This window comes from Ammospiza caudacuta, chromosome 3 (genome assembly GCF_027887145.1).
Source record: "Ammospiza caudacuta isolate bAmmCau1 chromosome 3, bAmmCau1.pri, whole genome shotgun sequence".
NCBI classification, from domain to species: domain Eukaryota; kingdom Metazoa; phylum Chordata; class Aves; order Passeriformes; family Passerellidae; genus Ammospiza; species Ammospiza caudacuta.
In genome coordinates, this window is record NC_080595.1 from 21,556,060 (window position 1) to 21,573,468 (window position 17,409).

Below are 17,409 nucleotides of genomic sequence, written 5' to 3' on the forward strand. Positions count from 1 at the left end.
TTTGCACTCTTGCTTTTCACTTAAAGATTCACTGGAGACAAAAATGGTACATTGCAATAAATAGCAGTATTTACTGAAAAAAAAAGACTCTCCTGTCCAAGGATTATGAGGTGTTCAACCTCAATGCTTTACTTTGCCAGAGGGAAACTATTCCCTTTGTTGGTAGATCTGGTTACCAGAAGTGATAAAACATAGCTTTTGGTCATTATTATACTCCTGGATAAGCTAAATCCCTGCAGGACAGAATGAGATATGGATCATATTGTACATTCTCCATCAGAACATACAATACAAACTAAATTCCTGCACAGGAAGAAAATCCTTGTGTTTTCAGAATGTCATTGACCCAATTTGAACTGCTCCTAAATATCAAGTTAGCTTTCGCTGTCATATAAAATGCAGCACCTATGTGCTTTATCATTTTAACAATCACTCAGACAACAAATCCAACAGATTAGGTTGCCAAAAAAGTTTTTATAAGCCTCCCAATTTAATTTTTTTGCTATGATGAGCAGTTCTCCATTATTTTAATAATGAATTCTATCTAGATGGTTTTTTTAAACATGCAGTGTTCATTGTATTTGTCTGCACTTAGTTTTACTTGTTTAGATCTCTAAGGAACAGGACAACCCACAGCAAAATGATCTTGTAGAGGAGACAGAGAATTCCATTTTTTGGTAAGTTGCTTTTTTAAGGTTTTATTAAAAGAAGGAAGAATGCAACTTACTTTCATGGGTTTTCCCCACATAAAATATCAAGGAATAATCCAAAAGGATTTAATATTTTTAATGTCTAAATTATCAGGGTGAAATTATCTGAAACTAACTGCTATTTCATCCCATTAAAATGTCAATGTTGCAACTTTTCTTAATGTTGTACACATGACTCTTCTTTTGCTTAAAATTAAGCAAAATGCAACTTAGCAGACCAAAAATCGATATGCTATTTGGCAACTGTATTACAGATGTCAATTAACATTTTTACTGTTGAGACATCAAGTTTTATAAAAGTTCCCATCTGCTTTTCTTGTTGTGTTCTTACCTCTTCAGTTCCAACTGAGCATCTGCTCTACTTTCACAGCAAATAGGAGCAAATAAGATTGCCTTTCTGCGAAGAAAGCAACTGTAAGGAAGGTGTTAACAATAAAATAATTGTCTGAGTGATTCTTGCTCTTACTGATTTAAATTCAGCATAGAAATTTAAGCTTTACTGACCTACAATAGGCCCACTGGATAAAACTCCATGGAGTGAGGCAAACCCTATATCCTTAACTAAGCCAGCATTTCACTCCCTCTCTTTGTGCTATAAAATCAATATTAAACTTTATTAACCTACTCTGCAAAAGTAACAGGGAGTTTTGACACCTCCCATGGACAAAACTCTGGCTCATGCCAGAGTACAACAGGGGAATATGTTTCCATCAAGGCACCAGAGATGGAAAAGGTCACTGCAATCCCATTAAGAAACTAAATGTATTCTCATTTGCAAGTTTAGTAACAGTACTGTGAGGAATGTCCCAAGAAGATGGGTTGAGGACTTTGGACTTGTCTAATTTGGAGAAAAGGAAGCTGAGCAGTAACCTCATTGCTCTCTACAGCTTCTTGAGGCAGGTAAGTGGAGAGGTGATCTCTTCTCCCTGAAATCCAGTGCTGGGACATGCAGGAATGGTTCAAAGCTGAGCCAGGGGATATTTAGACTGGATACTTCTTTATCTAGAAGGTGGTCAAACACCTGACCAGACCTTCTTAGGAAGGTGCTGATGTCCCAGTCCTGTCAGTGTTCAAGAGGCATTTGGACAATGTCCTTAACAAGATGCTTTAACTGGGTCAACCCTGAATGGGTCAGGTGGTCCTTGCAGGTCCCTCCCAAGTGAAACAGTCTATTTTATTCTAACCCCGTATAATTCATTATATGCTAAAATTAAAACTTCTATAAATTTATAACATTTGAAACTGAAATGATCCTTTTATAGTCATTTCCAAGGCTGGGGGGATTGTTGGGTTTTTCCCCCCTCTCATTTTCCTCACTGCTCTATAGGGATGGTATCCACATATGAGCCAGGATTTACTGACCAAATCTTCATTTAAAGGCTCTTTAGAAACCCATTTTTGCAATACTGACTTCTAATGTCTTTCTTCTTTTATCTTCAACAACTGACTAAGTATTATCAACCCCTAGGAAAGCTGTCTCTTTTCCTTTATAGCATCTACTTGGTTCACCTGTCTTGAAAAGGAATTAAATCATCTTCTCTGCAGGAAAATCTGACAGCATATGAAGGAGACAAGTCATACACACCCTCCAAACACTTTTCTTGTATTCTTCTTTCCCTAAACTTTTCTCCAACGAGCCACTTTTAAACACTGCTCCAACACTGTCAATAAGAAGATTACCATTAAGCATACTTCAGCTGGATTTTCCCCACTTTAAACAGCAAAGTTTATACACAATTTAAAGTATATACTTCTTCAAAAGGTTTAATTGAAGCAATATATATATTCCTTAAACTTTTGAAGCACTGAATGCAGGACTACATAGAGCACTGCCTGGCAAATTAAACAAAAGTTCTGATCTATTAAAGAGAATTTTAAAAAAGCTTAGTAAAATACCACCATGAATCATTATTTGAAAACAAGCCAACAGCTAATTTGGAGCAGACTAATATTATTTCAAGATCTTTCACAAGTCTAAAACCATTAGTCTTTTCTCTTTTCTTGGTAATTACAGTGAAATTAATAGATATGTTTTGGGATTTAAATGATGACTAGAGTAGTTTTCAACATTTTTACTGGCAAAAAGTCCGTTCCTTATTTCAAAGCTGTTTTTATCACACTTCCCAGTTGAATGGAGCAACACAAGGTCACGGCCACATCTTGGATTTCTCTAACAAACAGGAATCAAGGACTCAAGGAATCACAACATACACAGAAGAAAACCCCCATCTCACGATACCACCAAGAAGGAAAATGTCCAAGAGTGCCTATTTTTATGATGGCATCTGTCCACGCAGGCTGAAGTACATGTCCCTATAGGTATTAAAGACTGACATTAGGTACATGGAAGTTTAGCTCTGGAGTAGGGAGACCTGGAGTGTCATAAATCACACTTCAACTGATACATGCTTCAGTCTTCCTTCCTGTGCAGATATAAGACTTTGTGATCATAAGCCACCACAGAGTTCAGTTTTGCTCTCAGAAAACCTTCTGTGTCCAGAGAGCTTTTCTAAAGATAGACTAAAAGCACTTATAATTTCTCCAGATTATTCATCTAACCATGGGGACAAACAACAGTTTTTACCTTTCTGCACATTTAATCTCTTGCAGCAAATGAAAATACTGTTACTTCAGATCTTTGTTCTAAATTTAGTCAAATACTTCCCTTCAGTGTGGAAGTCCTGTTCCAATATCTGTGAATTTAGTCATTTATATCACTTTTAAGTGACATAAAACAAATGTCTATTTAACACAATTAATATATTTAAAAGGATTTAATATGTAATTGCAAAAAGAAGGCTCTCTAGCTTTTGCTAGTGCTAATGAAAACCTGTACATATATAATGCAACATTATCTTTTAGATCTCCTGACATGAAATTTGTTTTGTATGCTCAGTAACAAGCAAGCAAAAAAAAAAAAAAAAAAGGAAATATTTACCAAACCTTTAAGAGCTAAATACATCCAGTATTGTAGCTAAAACACCCAAAAAGCGCTCTAAGGTTGAACAGACTATAAAACAGATTTAACATAATCCATATTCAGCAAACTGTTTGCAAAAGTTCATCCATTTGACAGAATAAATTAAACATCCTATAAACTGGAAAGGTAACATAAGAATTTTGAGGTAAGGGATCCTATTAACTTGCTAGAAAATATGGGAGAAGTGGAAGAAGTGATGCAAATCAGCTTTTCCAGTCCAGTACATAAATCTATTTATGATTTTACTAGAAAATAACCAAAACACATCCTAATTTGCCAGTAGTGAGACTAAGCTCTCTGAAATATCAGCAGGATTTCTAGTTGTAACTTCCCTTACCTCCATTGATCTGTCAGTGGTATCACCTCATTTCTATTGATAGTCCATTTTTTAAGAGATTTCTTTATTCAGTAGAATATCATTGCAATTTTTGTGTAGCAAAATTAATGCCAAATTGCTCAGGTACCCTCTGAATTCCCCTCTTGCACAGTGTTTAGGGGTTTTGTTTTGTTTTGCTGTTCAAGCACCACTGACCAATTAAAAGTGTGGACATCTATTATTATTCATCAGGAGATGAAGACAACATTGAAATTATCAGAGAGGAAGAACAAGTGATTTTAGAAGGAGTTAGAGACAGAAATAATGTTGTCTGGTGTTATTCACATTTGAACAAGACATTTACTACAACCTCCTACTAAATTAAAAGTACATGAAAACAACCATACATCATCAAAATATTCCAACAAACTGACATAATTTTGGATGTTGTGGGCTTTTTCTAAGTGTATATAAATGGTCAGTTTTAAAAGTCATCTCAAACCCCACGCCAATTAGTCCTTTTCCAGAACAAGCGCAGCTGATGCTGGTTTTCCAGTCAATTTAGTACAAAAGAAAGGAGCCATGTTTTTTTATGGTTTCCCTCCCATAAAGCTGAGTTTCCCACAGCTTTACATCTTCTAAGGACAGCAGTTCAAAGGCCCAGCAGATTGCTAGTTATGAGTGAGCTCCTCTGTTGTTCAGGGAAAGGTGAGGGATACAGGGCACAGGAAATTCAAGCACACACAGGACCTGAATTCCCTAAGGAGCAGAATCTACACAGTAATATACAACCAGGCTGGTCCTCAGCTGCACTCACACCAAAGCACCAAGCATCACCTTCCCATGGCAAAACTGATTGATTCCAAACAACCTGAAGTCTAGACAAACACTAATGTTTAAGTAGTACAATTCCAAAGCCTGCAAAAATCCCCTGGACAGCTCAGAATGACAGGGGTTTTTTTTAAATGCACTTAATATTTTCTTAGCCATGCTATTTTAAATTTGGTCAGCCACCAAATTATAAATGGCATTTTTATTTGCATTCTAGTCTCTGTGTGTCAGCTCTTTGCTTTCAGTTCCAGAAAGTGGAGCAAGTTGTTTGCACAGCCAACAATGCACAATATTTATCATGGGAAGAGTAAATGAATTAATAAAACCAGAATAAAATTCTTAAGGTATCACACTCAGAGATCATGCAAGACTAAAATAAAAATGTGTGAAAATGAAGAAGCACAGCTTAAATTAGACTGACATGAAAAATTATTTTAAAGAAAGAAAGAAATCCAGTTCATTTGGTCACAGGGAAAACCTAATTTTCCACATGTGCTCAACAGAGAATCCCACATATGGACTCAGATGGATGCATGAGATGGCTTCACATTCCTTTTCTTTTTTCTCAACTACATCAAAATCCCAAGTATGCCGTTGGGTTGTTAATGCTTCATAATAAGGAGAACTCCTACTCTGGCATAGAAAAAATGGCTTAAATGAGAACAGAGAAATAATCTGTATTATTTCAGGAACTCCTGATCTGTAACATGAACCAAAAGATTTGCAACACCCTGAACAATGAATGAAATGATGGTCACAGCTTTTGCTTCTTGGTTGCTAAAGGTTGATAAAACATTTCAGAAATCCCACTTCAGAAATCTGACCTAATGGTTTCTTATTAAAGATTCCTGTTTTTAATCTTAGGGGAAGGCAGAAAGGTTCCTTTATTAATTTTTTAATCATTATATGCACATGTATTTTGTACAAAAGACATTAGTATACAATTAATATAAAAAGTGAAAACTAAAATATCTTTTAATGCATCAAAATAAGCAGATGCTAACAACTTTCAAAATAGGATAGGTTGTTAAAAAAGCTCAGTGGAAAAATTTTTGTGAACAGTTCATGTTCCTGAACTGAGGCTATTTGAAAATATTTTATACACATGTATATGCAAAATCAGCTCTGCAAGCCATGCAGAATGTACTAGATAACCATTATCCTTTTCCTGGAATCAAGCAGGGAACTGTTTCATAACGAAGTCTTGTTATTAAGATTGGTATTTGACAAACATTCCCTTGCTTTTTGAAAAATCAGAGGAGATTTTATTTTTTCCAGTTCTAATCTTTATGCCAAATAACTAGAAGGAAAAATCTAAAATGGGTAAGAGGCAGCTGTAGTGTTCTATCCTCACTTCACAGCTTTTTCATTTCTACAGAGATTTGTTTTAAAGTATTAAATAAAGTGTAAGTATTCACTTGTGTCTGCAGTACTGTTTGAACAGTGTGTGGTACAGAATGCTGAGATACAGCAGAACCCAGAGTCCAAGAACCATCACATAAATCTGCAATGCCAAAACATTTCAAAAGAAGGTTTAAATCAAACTAAAAGCAAGATGTACAAAAAGTCTGGATGTTTTACCAGTTTCCTGACGCTGTCTTTTGTCTTCTTCAGAATATAAATTGGTCTAACAAGCAAAAGCTTTGAATCCAGCAATTTAAACTAACTAAGCTTTAGGAGCTAAAACCTCCAAAGTAAGCTATTGGGGGATGAGGAGCAATTCTTAAATTTTATCCAAAGTAAGGATTCTGTGGGGCTTTAAACAGATTTTATTTTCCTGTTCCAGCTTGAGATGATTGCATGATCATGGGCAGATCACCCCATATATCCTTTCAGCCTGTTTTTTTACCACAGATAATTCAGATGCTTTTCAGAACAGCTTTCCTTACTTGTCTGCTGTAGTCAAAAGCATCAACAGTATAGTCTAAAGAAGTAAACAGTGGGTGACACAAAGCAGGTTCACCCTAAGCCAAGAGGGCTTGTTTGAATTTATTGGATTGATGCTGTGAAAGTGCAAGCACTGCACACACTGGCAGTCTAGAGCATTTTCCTTAGCAGCAGCACCAGCAGTTCATTCACAGCTCCCTGACCTCTTCTGCCCTACGTTTTATCTCTGAGTCCACAGACCTAAGCTTTCTAAATTTTATCATCAGAGAGATTCCAGCAGTTGACATCAAGATTAAGACGCACACAGGTAGCTTTTAACTGGTGTTTTCCCACTAAAAACTTCCCATACATATCTGAAGGAAGCAATCCAATTTGGCACCAGAGATATCACAATCGTTATTACATGCCTTCCTCAATCCTGAGACAACTTCCTAAATGATCTGCGCACATCCTTCCTCTGCCACTCCTACTGATATGCATACATTTCTATATGAAGAAGCAGTTTTGAAAAATACCAGTAAAGATTGTAAGAGATTGTAAGATTGTAATTATTTTCTGGCTTTTTAAAAATGCTACTATTCAGTTCTTCCAGAGAACTATGCAAATGTTCATTATTTATTTCATCCTCCTTTCATCCCACTAAGCATGCTACTGGGCTGCACATTTTTACTTTTCCCTAGGGACTCCTAACTCAATGCTTCTGATGACTACAGAAGCAGCAGCAAAGGAGGGGCAGTCACTCATATCTTCCAGGGTGTCTAAGCTCCCAGGTTTCTTGAGATACATAAAGTGCATTCCAACAAAAACGGATACTTCAGCATGAGCTTTCCAAAAGGGCAGGATAGGGGAACAAAAAAAACATCCAACAGTATACTGAAGAGAATTAAATGTGCCATGCTTCAAAATTCCAGATCCAGCCAGCTTTAAGAGGATAGAACAAGTGTGGCATTATTTCAATCTGTCTTTACTCACTTCAATCTGCAGTGATATACCAGAGCCACATTCCTTTAATATTAGGTCACTGGCAAATGTTAAGTCTTGGGCTTCAAAACCTGACAAAGCCTGTTGTGCTGAAACAATTGGTTACCTACCCAGAGCTGTAAGCATAGGCGATACAGTCTGCAAAGAGTGTTCACCCTCCTGTATCTAATCACAACTTCTCCCCCTTCTTAAAATTATAACAGTATTTGAATGCTTTTGTTTTTAAAGAAAGAAGATAAATTAAGTGTTGTTTGACTACATACTGAATTTAACTAATGTAGAGCATAAGAACCTGCATTTTAAATAACCCTGTTGAAACATGCACATTTCATAAAGCTGGATGATTTCCAATGAACCTTGTAATAAAAACACCTAGAGAAGAAGCTGCTGTGCAGATTATAAGCTCAAACTGCAAAAAAATTAAGAGTGTGCAACAATGATCACATTCAAATATCACACACCTAAGTGTTAGTCTTCTGTTTACAGGAAGCGACCCCAACACATAAAAATAAATGCACATTTATCACTTCTTTTCAGCCCTGCCAAGGAGCTACAAATGAGGCAGTTTGCTTCCTCCTCAGTGCACATCCATCCACCAGCAAGACTGCATCCAGCTGCTCCCAGTTTTTACCATCTCCCACATGTCTACATTGACAGTGGCCTTTCTGGGTGATAACCTCACAATGCAATGACAGACTATTGTATTTAGACACACCTTGCTGAGTATGAAGAGAGAAAATAAGTCTTTGGTTCCATGCTGAGTGATAGTCAGATCAGTATACAATGTCCATTAATGCAGCCATGGGCAGTTTACAGAGTGAAAAGGCATGGAAGCAGTACAGTAATCATTTGATAGGGATATGCAGGGTATGCTAACAGATAGAGCTGGTTAATTAAGTATAGGTGCTTTAAAGGTTGGATTGCATCTTTCGACTGCTAGCAGTAAAACAAACCATTTATCATAAATCATTGTTCATAATTTCTGTGCATTTTTGTAGAAGTGTATGGTATGGCAAGGAAGATGAAAAAAACAGTGTCTTGGCTCAAGAGCCCGATCAGAGCAGTTCAAACAGTTTTTGCATCTGTGAACCATGACTGAAAACATTATTTTATCATATCCAGAAGAAATTTTCACTGTTTTTATTTCTAGACTAAAGCCAGAAACCCAGACTATGGATGGCATTTGTTCCTTTCCTCATGACTATGGAATACAGATGACGTTTAACAACCCTGAGGCACAGGGAGAAAAACAGTGAAATGAATGCAACCATTCCAACAGTTTGAAAAGTACAACTGATCCTACAATAGTTCAACTTCCCGCATACCTTTGTATACAAAATTATACAACATCTTTGCTTGACGAATGGGGTGGAAAATACATGCTCTGATAAGCAGTTTTGACAACTAAGATTTTTTCCATTTCTAAGTGGAATAACTGGCAGGAGAAAGCTGATTTGTGCTCTGTATTATCGTCCCTATTTTCATCTGTTTTTATCTTAGGGGAAAAAAGCTTTATTCACTATGAGTTTTTCCACATTACATGTTTTTCCCCGTCCGATATTTTAAGAGTTTAAAATTAGTGCATGTATTTCATCAAGACAAAATCATTGTAACTGACTGAGAAACACTCACAGCTCCAAGTGCCTGAATATGGGTGCAGATGTTGGATAACAGGGAGAAGGGTAGTTTTAATGCTCCCATGAAAATCCACCCCTTTTAGCCCAACTGCAACTCAGAAAAAATAGTAACATTGCTTAAAAGCTTCAAAGTGTCTTCCTTCAATGGGAATTTGCTTTTTAGAAGTTGCTTCTTAGATTGGCTGATTTTGCCCAGGACCAGGAGGCTGTAGAAGATTGTTCTTGTGTTTGTTGCTCCCTGAAGCTCTGGAACTCCAAAGCTAACAAATACAAAGAGGCAGATTCTTATGAAATAGAAAAGAGAAAGGACTAAAACCTGGAACAATCCCAAATTCCTCAATCTGAGCACAATTTTGAAGTTTAGCAGATAACCTACACTGAAAAGACATGAGGGCAACCCACTGAACCAGCTGACCTGACAAAGAAAAAACACCCTGCACATTTGAGAATAGAATTGTTGAAAATATTTTTCAATGCATCTTTTTAAGGAAATATGTATTTTGATTAGACTGTGCAGACATACCAGATCTTTCAGTGTATTCTTAGCTATCTCTGCTGGTTTGTTTTACACAATAGAGGTGTACCCTGTGTCTTCTGAAAGAGCTAATAAGCTTACAAACAATCCCCACGAATTAAAAAAAAACACCAGTGCTTTTTTTCTCCCAAGAAAGAATTATTTCACTTCAGGTATATTCATGGAGCCCAGCAAAACAAATCTCCTGACTTGGTTTCTCCTGGAAATAATGACTTGGTAATGCATTGAAAATTGATCTGTAAAATCACTGGGAAAGAAATTTGGTTCATCTTCCTTTCAGATCTCCTACTTCTGTAAGAAAACAAAATAGTTCAGGGAAAGATTATCCATGCTGAGAACTAAGAAATAATGCAACCTGCTTACCTGATTCTGGCTAGGTGTTGCTGCACAGGCTGATGCTGGAAATGGTCAGGCCACTGATGGTGAAGGCAGAAGGATGGGGAGGGCTGAAGACAGCAGGCAGGCTGATAGACAGGGCTGTGGTTTTGGCAAATAGAGGCTGAGTACTCAGTGTGTGGCTGCATACAACACGAGGTCATAGGAGATGATGCTGAGCTGCCAACCACTGAATGACATTCTTGCTTGCTATTATGGCTACTTAAAGAATGATGGTATGGACAAGGGTGGCAGCATTGTGACAACATCTGCTGAGTTCTTTGGTTGTCTAAAGGCAGAAAGGATGGTTTGATTGTTCCATTTAGTTGCAGGCAGCCATTTAGACTTGGTTTTGATCTTGGTGTTTCCTTGGATGGGAGTTGTTGGACCGTGATGTCTCTGTCATTCACTGCAACAACCCCTGGGCCAGCAGCATTTGACAAGATGCTGCCATTGCTCAGGACCACAGAGTCAGTGGTGTTGCTCATAGCCATGCTCCGAGTTCTCAGTGGACATGTGATGTTCCTGAGGAAACAAATAAAGCGTAGTTTAGAGAGCTGCAGTGTTTTCAGATGCTCATAATTAACTTTAAATTAACATGAGTAAAGCTTTGCTCTGAGCTTTACCTTTTGCAACACAGGGAAACAGGGAAAGGAGCCATGCACACTGCCAGGAATGTCCTAAAGTACTTAAATTTGTTCAACAAAATGTTAAGAGTGAAATCATGTCAATTTTCAGTGATTACACCAAGTTATAAATCAAATGAATAGAGATTTGTCAGTGTCTGTGTCATAGCTAACAAGTAATGGCTGACATGCACAGAGCAAAATCATTGTGCACAAAACTAAGCTAACAGCCACTATTTATAAAAACACATTTTGGTATAAACAATGTCACCACACCTTGCACTGCAATTTACCTGTGTGCTTTGAAAAACTGCAGGAGACAAGCCTACACAATAGAGATTATTTAATAACCAATAAAGTGCTGGTTTCAGTAACCTCCTTTCCAATTTCTATTAAAAACAAGGCATATTCATGTTTATAAAGAAATTCTGAAATGCCTTATTTGAATAAATCAAGCTATTTCAGCAGATATATCAAATTTTCTGAATAGTAGATTAGATCTTTAGCAGAAGCTCAAAATGAACTGTTGTGAATACTAAAAAGATAGAATACAACCACATGTTTTTACCAGGTTGACAAAAAATAATCCCAGGATTGAATTACTGTTGATTGAGAAGCTTTCATTTCCCAGCAACATGTACTCTAAAGGCAGTGCATAGAGTACACTAATAATGTAACGTGTCGTAAATAAAGGATATGAAAAGATTTTCTCCTAAGGTTTTTCAGGCAATATGTAGATAAATGAGAACTATTAACATTGTAGAAGTGACTACAGCTCAAGATCAAAGCTTGTGTGAGGTTCTTACAGCAGTCAATTTTTCCCATCTTAACTATAACTTTGTTTTAATAAGATAAAAAGGTAAATTGGAGATCATTATTTTGATAAATAACATGAAAGGTCAAACACCACGCTCAGATAAGAGTTTGCTACCCTGGGGGAGGGAGGAGGGAGCATGAACAACACTAATTATGTGCTACTTAGAAAAATAAATCAACACTTGCTGAAAAAATAGAATCACTTAATTTCAACTGCTTTGACTTTTTAATACCGAATTTAATTAGCATCATTTTAAGTCCAAATTGCAAGGCTTGCATTACAGACAACCGAACTTTGCAGGGAGATACAACATACATAGATTAAGGCAGATAAGCAAGGAAGTTTCTAACTCATTTTCTTCCCTGATACCTTTGCTGAATGCTCAGAGAGCTAAGCCTGCCCAGCCAGCTGAGCATAATTGCCTGTATGCTAATTCTGAGCAAAGTGCTTTGCAGACTGGAATGTCCCGTTCCCCCCCCGCCCCCGCCCTCCCCCCCCCCCCCCCCCCCCCCCCGTAGCATCTCCCTGAGACAGAGCTAAATCCCCAACTTCTGAAACGAAAATTAATCCTCTGCTATTTGTTCTAGACCATGTGCAGAGCCAGATGCCCTGGGAAATCACTTTTATTTAGATACCCACTCAGAACAGGAGAATATGCTGTTTGACAAGCAGATTTTTCCAGCCTTCAATTCCACACATTCCTGCCAGGTACCCCCTCCCCTGGCCCAGGCAAGTCAAGCCCAAGGAGGACTTTCTGCTGAGCATAGAGAGCAAATTCAAGGGGCTGGCTAAACTTCAGTTTGGTCAGAAGAGATGTATCAGTTACGTGAAATTCCACTGTGTATCAGCAGTCTGGTTTTCTCTCACACTGCAGGCAACATCAAACCTCAGGGAACACAGTGAGAGCTGGACACTGAGGCAGACAAAGCTCCTCTCCAGGTGTCTGGCAGCATTTTTGGAATTTCTGGCTGCTTATTTTTACATTCACTCACATAAAGATAGGCTGCACAGTGATGCTTCTCCATTAGTTTCTAAGTTAGTTGGATCCATCCATATCATCACTTGAAACTGCTGTACACTGCTCAAAATTACTGTCTACTGTAATAATCAAACAGAAGGGACAGAGAGACTGCAAATATCTGATATTTCAGGAAGAGAGACACACATTCTTTTGCTTTAAACCCAGGACACTTACAGCATTAATTTTTAGTAGCTGTTTTCAACCACTTCATGAAGGAAACCACACATCTCTGTGCCAAACACAGATGCCCAACATCGTGCCCGCAACTGCTGGACAACCCCACCACAGACACAGGCCTTGGCCCTTCAGTGTATCTGTGCCCCTTGAGAACACTGACATGACAATTGTAACTTTTGTCCAGACAGCTCAGCAGCCTCCATTTAATACGATCAAAGATAAAGGCTTTATTTTCCACAGATATAATAGCTACCTGTGCACCTTTTGTTCAGAAATGTTTTAGAACTACTTAATAAAGAAAAGATCCTCAGTACCACAACATATAATTCTGCGTTTGTTCTCCTGTTGAACAAACAATTAATGAACCATTTCAAACATTAAAATTTTAACAGATAGAGCTAATTAATTCTTTTTTCTTAAGCCTTGAGGAACTCTTGAGTTCTGTTCATTTTTATGGACTCTTAGAAAGGCAATGGAAGCACCTGCTTGCCTTGAAGTTCTTCCAATAACACATTAAAGGAAGAGTACCTTGCATGCTAAGGTAGCCATCTGATTAAATATTTTATTCAGTCACATCTATGAAGAACTGGGACTCAAACCAGTTCTCTAGAATGTAAGCTGGGCTGTACATTTTCATTTGGTTTGGTAACTTTTCTCTTTTGAGTCACTGAATTTGACCAGGCTAATGTCATCTGAGTTTTGTTTCATTCATGTTTGAGAGGATTAAAAATTCTGTAATATGGTACTTCATTTATGTCCCTCTTTACACAAGTGGCTGTAAATCCACTGACAGCAAAACTTCACCTGCAGCTGTCACACCAAAATATATTCTTAACTCTCCACTGCATTTTGTCTCCTCTGCCATAATTGCAGTGACTGGGAACTTAGAGAGATGTAAAACTGGCCCAATGAAATAGTTAACGGAGAGTCTTTTCTTTAGAGGATTAATAAATAAGCCAATTAAGATGTGACAAGTAAAAGCATAGTAAGATTTTTAAGATGACATGGAATGGGAAATCTAAGAACATGCTGACCATGAAAAAAAGAATCTAAAAATAGGAATCTTTGAAAATTCAGTCTTTGAAAATTCTGAATTCCTTCAATGTTGAAGTTCATTTTTGCTGCACTCCTCAGACTGCTCTAGGACCTGGCATTCTCCAGCAGAGTGGGGGTTTCAGACTTATAAAAATTTACACCTGAAAGCTTTGAAGCAGTGGACAGGTACTCTGAACAATTAGATGGTAGAAAATACAGGTTCCAATGCAGGCAGAATCTTCTACTTAATAGAAGATTAAATACAATTAGAAAAAGTGTTAATCTATACATTTAATATATTCCACATCTCAGGCTGGACACGAGGTATTTTAAATGTGATCATCTCTGTAGAAATTATGCCAGTTGGACTAATAAGGGAAGAAAACCAGAATTGTCTTTAATTACTGCACTCTTGATAGCAGTAACTGCTCAGAAAGGACTTGAGCCACGCAGTTCAAAACAACTCCTGGAAGAGCATTGTATCTGGAATGTACCATGGTCTGCAGTGGCGATATTCATTCTTAACAATTTTATGGAGTAATCCATCTATTATATGTGGAGCTAACAGGGAACAGACCTCAGCCCAGTAGACAAGCATTGCAAGCCCTTCGGGAAACAAAGTAATCCCGTACAACTATGTGGGATTTGGTGTTCCCCACACCTGCTCCTTTGGCTGCAACTGAAAGAATTTTTTGTTAATTTTAGTTTCTTTAAAGTTAAAAATAAAAAAAAAGGGCAACCAAAAAAACCCAACCAGACTTAAAAAAACATTGGTTCAACAAATCCCATCTGGACTCAATGCCTGCAATTGGGAATGATAGAAATGCAAATCCAAGAAGGAATGACATAGTGGAAATTTAGTATAACCTAATATATTAGTACAGATAATTTATAGATTTTTAGAAGACAACAGAGAGAACAGCCAAGTGTTGAGGGTTTTTTTAACCATGTAAGAAAAAAAAAAATACTCCAAATCTGTGACTTGCACAAAATCAAAACTAAACTGTTGTAAGAGTTTAGATTTTTCATTTAAGGCAGGAAAGAATTCAAATTTCATTTCAAAGTTATCTAAAGCTTTTCGGTGTAGTCAGCATTGCACCACTCAGCCAGCTGAACCAGCCCAGGCTTTATGGACTTCACAGACCTGTCAGCTACAAAGCATCATAGTTCTGAGATAATGTCCAAAGTAACAAAAATGTCTTTTAATGTAAAAATTCATCTAAACAAGCTGTATTCTAGAAGCAGTGCATTTCTAAAATAAGCAACATTTAACAATCCCAGTGCTAACTGGTACGACTCCTTCCAGATGAAATACCATAATGGCCTTGCAGTCCTTCAAGATGATGAAGTTTTCCAATGTAGCCAACAGTCTTACAGTCTGTAAACTCAGTTAAATCCTCTCCAGCCTTTGTCTGCTCTGTCAGCCAGTGCACAGCCACTCTAAAGAAGGGTTTGCTCCTCCTTCACATTACCAAAATTCTTTGTATATTTGCTTTTTCTCCATGCCCAGAGAAGTAACAGGTGGTGCTCGGTGTTTGATACTGGGTTTCATGGGAGATGTCTACGTATCTATCACTGCAATGGTCTTTATCAAGTCAAGCTGCTTTTTAATGCTTCACGGTTGTTGATCTCCATTCTGGCTCCCAGCTAGACATTCTTCAAATTCTCCAGCTCTTACTCCAATGCTGTCATACTTGGTGCTTGGTTTCGCTCAATACCTCAATTCTTGCTCTTCCATTTCAGCTGTTAACCCCTACTTCTTCCCTGAAAAGCTTTCTCTGTACAAAATACAGGTGCTTCCCAGAATGAGACATCCCTGTGTTCTCATTTTTTTCCCCAGGTATTTCAAGTACATTAAATATAACCATTTCAGCTTCAGAAAGTCTCAAATTCTTATTTCATCAACGAGCAAATTTACCTGATGTACTGATGTATTTATTAATGCAGCCATTTCACTTTGTGAAATGGTACAACACAGCTCCTATTTTTGAGAAATGCCATCATGGTCAGTGTGTTTTCTGCACAGTCTATAAATACCCATATTGTCAACTAATGTCACCCTATTACCAAGCAAATTTTCAGCAATCTAAGTCCTTGTTCCGTGAGGTAGTAGTTAGCAGACAATTATGAAGCAGAAGAGGTTTGTAGAGGGGAAATTTCCCCTCCTCCAAGTGTTCTGAGAGCCAGCTGTCCCTGCCATCCCTCTCCACAGCCTTCAAGGCTTTGAAGCTGTCCTGTTCTGAACCTGAGACTCCATGAGTTCATTTCCTGTGTAGCAGGCTAGCTCGGGAACCGCAACTCCTGTGACAGGGAGTTTCCAGATGTCACCATGCCAGCACCACGGCTCATGTACAGATGGGCACTGGCAACCAGTGTTGCCAAGCTGGCACAAGAACCAACCCACCAAAGACAGCTGTGGGGTGAGAGAGCTGGGAAAGCCTGCAAAGGATGGGAAAAACCAACCTCTTCAGACCCTCAGAAGCAGATTTCCTTTGCTTTTCAGGTAAAGTTACTTCTTCTGGCACAGAGAACAAACAACAGCAGACCATTTCCAGAAATCATTTGCAGGGCTTCAACTACAGAAATCAATGGTAGTGCTTTAACTACGAAGTCTTTTCAAAGTCAAAATTTACAATAGATATAATCAGACTAGGGACAGAAGCAACAACAAGGAGCTCTGACTTCTCTTCCAGAAGTTTTGTATAATTCTAAAGTTTCAATTAGAAAAAAAAGAGGAAAAAAGCATATCTATGTCGGGAAAATGGAAGAAAATATATTGAAGTCTGAAAAAGCTTCAAATACTCTGAGTTTTGGAATGAGATACAGCTAGAATCAGAAATTATTGGAACCATTCTACTTCAAGAAAAAATATGCATAGTTCTGGAAAGTAGGTGTATACCTCAGCAGAGTTTAAGAGCCCAGAAAGCCGTTAAAGAACCTCAAACATTGCTTACAACTGCCACACTGTCATTGCACTAAATCTTATTTACACAACTTACTGACTTTCCATTACCATATGAAAGACTTTAAAGTTTTTGTAATTGCAAATATTCTGATCCAAAAAGCTCTAATGTGCTTACACAGGATAGGAAAAAATTAAAATACGGCTCTTTCTGGGTGTAAGAAGAGTTACTTGCATTGACAGTTCCACAGTTTTTTACTTCATTATGCTGTGGGACTAACACTGAAATTACTACAGTTGTAAAGGGACACAAAAGCAACACTTTAAGCTACAACCCCAGCAATACCTACCAGCACCCTGGCTATATAAATGTTACGTAAGAGCTTAAGAAACCGCTCCACCATTTTCTTAGAATCAGACTATTTGTTTTCTGTCCAAATTTAAAAACTATGTTTGAGCACAGTAACACAATAATAAGAATTGTTACTAATATTAGCATTTTTCTTCCAATTTTAATAGGAGCACTAATATAATCTCCCTCTACAGTACATTAAATAAGGCAAAGAATCAGTGAGACCG

The 17,409-nt window shown here is 37.7% G+C and overlaps 1 protein-coding gene across 2 annotated transcripts in view; it reads right to left on the reverse strand.

Annotated features, from left to right (window-relative positions):
• DISP1 (dispatched RND transporter family member 1) overlaps nt 1–17,409 on the reverse strand; it is an 89,967-nt gene that overhangs the window by 20,718 nt on the left and 51,840 nt on the right. The window contains exons 2-3 of one of the 2 annotated variants that reach the window (XM_058802206.1): nt 10,241–10,777; nt 1,042–1,122 (exon numbers count right to left, since the gene is read on the reverse strand). In XM_058802206.1, the coding sequence (XP_058658189.1) occupies nt 1,042–1,122; nt 10,241–10,777 (618 nt within the window). The remainder of the gene's footprint in view (nt 1–1,041; nt 1,123–10,240; nt 10,778–17,409) is intronic. The other variant, XM_058802205.1, reaches the window with a different exon arrangement.